The 3,091-nt window shown below is 42.0% G+C and overlaps 1 protein-coding gene across 1 annotated transcript; it reads right to left on the bottom strand.

Moving 5' to 3' along the window:
• Positions 1-1,942: 1,942 nt before the first annotated feature.
• On the bottom strand, positions 1,943-2,452 carry LOC101649070 (tricarboxylate transport protein, mitochondrial-like; the record flags this gene model as incomplete). The annotated part of the gene is made up of 1 exon (XM_045294544.1): positions 1,943-2,452. A coding segment is annotated over one exon (450 nt), but the record flags the coding sequence as incomplete, so codon positions are not given.
• Positions 2,453-3,091: the final 639 nt, after the last annotated feature.

Below are 3,091 nucleotides of genomic sequence, written 5' to 3'. Positions count from 1 at the left end.
ACGCCACCAGTGCTGCATAGTTTGTTGAAACATTTTGATTAATGTTCTTCCAATTTCAGAAGCCTTGGGGACTGAATAATATGGTGAGAGGATACAACCGTAACCTATACCTTTTGTGATTTTAAACCATTCAGTATTCCCATGTTTGAGTTGCACAGCTGCCTCTTGATCCAAGGACAAGTTTCTAAGGAGCACAATGAAGTGTTCTGGAATTTTCATATTTCTGAAGGCTATCCATAGTTTGTTATGATCCACAGAACTGAATAGTCAAGTTATTGCATAGTCAATAAAGCACAAGTAAGTGTCTTTCTGGTGTTCTCTGCTTTGATCCAAGTTCATTCTGACATCAGCAAGGATATCCCTTGTTCCATGTCTTCTTCTGAATCCAGCCTGATTTCTGGTGGCTCTGTGTAATATACTGTTGAAACCATTGTTGGATGACCTTCAGCAAAATTTTACTTGCATGTGATTTTTAACGATATTGTTCTACAATTTGAGCATTCTGTTGGGCATCTTTTGTTGGAATAGGTAAACATATGGATCTGTACCAGTCAGTTGGCCATGTCGCTGTCTTCCAAATTTCTAGGCATAGGTAAGTGAATGCTTTCAGTGCTTCATCAGCTTGTTGAAACATTTCAATCTGCATTCAATCAACTCCCGAAGCCTTGCTTTTGGCTAATGTTTTCAGTGCAGCTTGAACTTTTTCCTGCAGTATCCTTGGTTCTTGCTCATATGCTACTTCCTGAAATAGTGGAATTCTGACTTGTTAATTTGGGTACAGTGACTCTGAGTAAGCTTTCCATCTCCTTTTGATGCTTCCTGAGTCAATATTTTGCCCATAGAATCTTTGAACATTGCAACTCAAGGCTTGACTTTTTTTTGAGTTCTTTCTGTTTCAGATATGCCAAGTGTGTTCTTAGTTTTTGGCTTCGACCTAGAAGTTTTTGCACATCTCATTATAGTAATTTACTTTGTCTTCTTGAGAAACTCTTTGGAACTTTTTGTTCGGCTCTCTGATGTCACCTTTTCTTCCCTTCGTGATAGTTACCAGTAGATTCAGAACTAGTTTCAGAGTTCCGGACATCCTCGTTGATCTTTTATTTCTTTACTGTCTTTTTAATAACCTTTGCTTTCTTCACATATGATTTTCCTGATGTCTTCCTACAGCTCATTATTGTGCAATGCAGCAAGTTTTTTGTTGAGACATTCTTGAAATTTGGGTGGGAGAGATTGTTTTAGGCAGGATTCTCTAGTGAAAAAAAAACCAGGACACTTATGATTACATATATATACACACACATATATTTGTATATATGTATATATACATGTATATATGTATATATGTATACATGTATAGATATGTATAGATATATATTTATATAAATAAAGGAGGAAGGAATACAACAGCTAGAAGTACACCGGGCTCAGTCCAATGCAGTTTTGTGGGACACTTCATATAGTGAAGGTCCTTCCAACTCACACTGCCTGCTGGTCCGAGGTCAAGGAATCAGAAAGCAAAGTGGCGGTTGGGTTGGGAGGTGCAGAGTTGGCCTGCAGGCAAGGCAAGCAGAGGCAGCCTGCAGGTAGCAGACACTGAAGGGTGGGGCAGCAACAGCAGGAAGATGAGATGTCCAGGCGAGGTGTGAGGTGTAGCATTGCAGAGCCCAGTAGTGCAGCAGCATAACAAAGCAGGTCACGATGGAGCCTCAAGACATAGCAATGCACAGCAAGGCATGGTGACACGATTCACCACAATCCATGGTTGGCTAGGCCAACAGGTAGTGCAGAGAAGGTAACTCAGGCAGCAGCATGTTGGTCTGATCACTAAGGAGAAAGAGGAGGAGGGCAGCCAGCTGGACACAGACTACAGGGACGGACATACAGCGGGACAGGGACACACCGACTTGAGGGGAACAGAACTCGAAGGACATGGGGAGGGGCCTTTTGGCATGCTGCACAGGAATCACGTGAGCTGTGGGGGTTGGCTTAGCAGACCCCGGGGTCAGTTTGTCTTCCACACTTTGTTAAGCAGCTTCACGACCTCGTCATAAATGATAAACACGATGGCCACATCGAGGCAGATGCGCCCCTTGTGGATGGTGCCCTTGTGGAACGCCTTGAGCCCCTCATTCCTCAGGATTTGCAGACCACGGCCCAAGGAGTTCCGATACTTATGTGCCTCCAAGCCCTGCATCCTGGTCTTGATCACATCCAGTGGAGTGTTCCCGAAAACACTGGCAGCACCCGCAATTGCTCCAAAGACCCCCGTGATCAGGGGATTCATGGGCTTGTTGGGGTTGTCCCCTCGGTACCAGTTCCGAAGGGAAGTCATGACGAAGAAGCGGATGGCCTGGTTGGATCCCTGCTTCAGCACTGTGGCCCTGAGGCCCTGGTATGTGCCCTGTAGACCTTGCTCCCTCACGATCACAATTTTTGTATTCCAATCATCAATAATTGTCAAAGCATTTTGATTGCATATCTCAGTCACCCTCCAATCAAGCTGTGATCTGATTGACAGGCTAACCTCTGCCCACATGTTCCTATGGGAGCCATGTTGGCACACAAAAAAAATATCACATAGATGCAAGGTTATATTTTGGTTTTTGTGGACTTATTTTAATTTTCTTCATCTTCGAACTGAATTTACATTTGAGCAATTGATAGTCTGTTCCATAGTCAGTCCCTGGCCTGTTTTCAACTGCTGATATTGAGCTTCTCCATCATGTCTTCCTATAGATTTAGTTGATTTGATTTCTGTATATTCCATTTTGAGAAGTCCATGTGTACAGTCACCTTTTGTGTTGTTAACAATTATTTGGTATGAATAAATCATTAGTCTTGCAAAATTCTATCATGCTTCTAGCTTCTCTTCTATCACCAAGACCTTATTTTCCAACTACTATTTCTTCCTCCTTGTTTCCAATTTTTGTATTCCAATCATCAATAATTGTCAAAGCATTTTGATTGCATATTTGATCAGTTTCAGTTAGAAGATATTTGTTGAATTCTTCAGTTTCTGAATCACTATTGTTGTTGGTGCATAAATTTAAATAGTTATATTGATTGGATTTCCTTGAAGGCTGATAGATGT

This window comes from Echinops telfairi, unplaced genomic scaffold, assembly GCF_000313985.2.
Source record: "Echinops telfairi isolate 266 unplaced genomic scaffold, ASM31398v2 ScPeMD7_3533;HRSCAF=4204_0, whole genome shotgun sequence".
Classification (NCBI taxonomy): Eukaryota; Metazoa; Chordata; class Mammalia; order Afrosoricida; family Tenrecidae; genus Echinops; species Echinops telfairi.
This window is presented reverse-complemented; position numbering and strand designations above follow the sequence as displayed.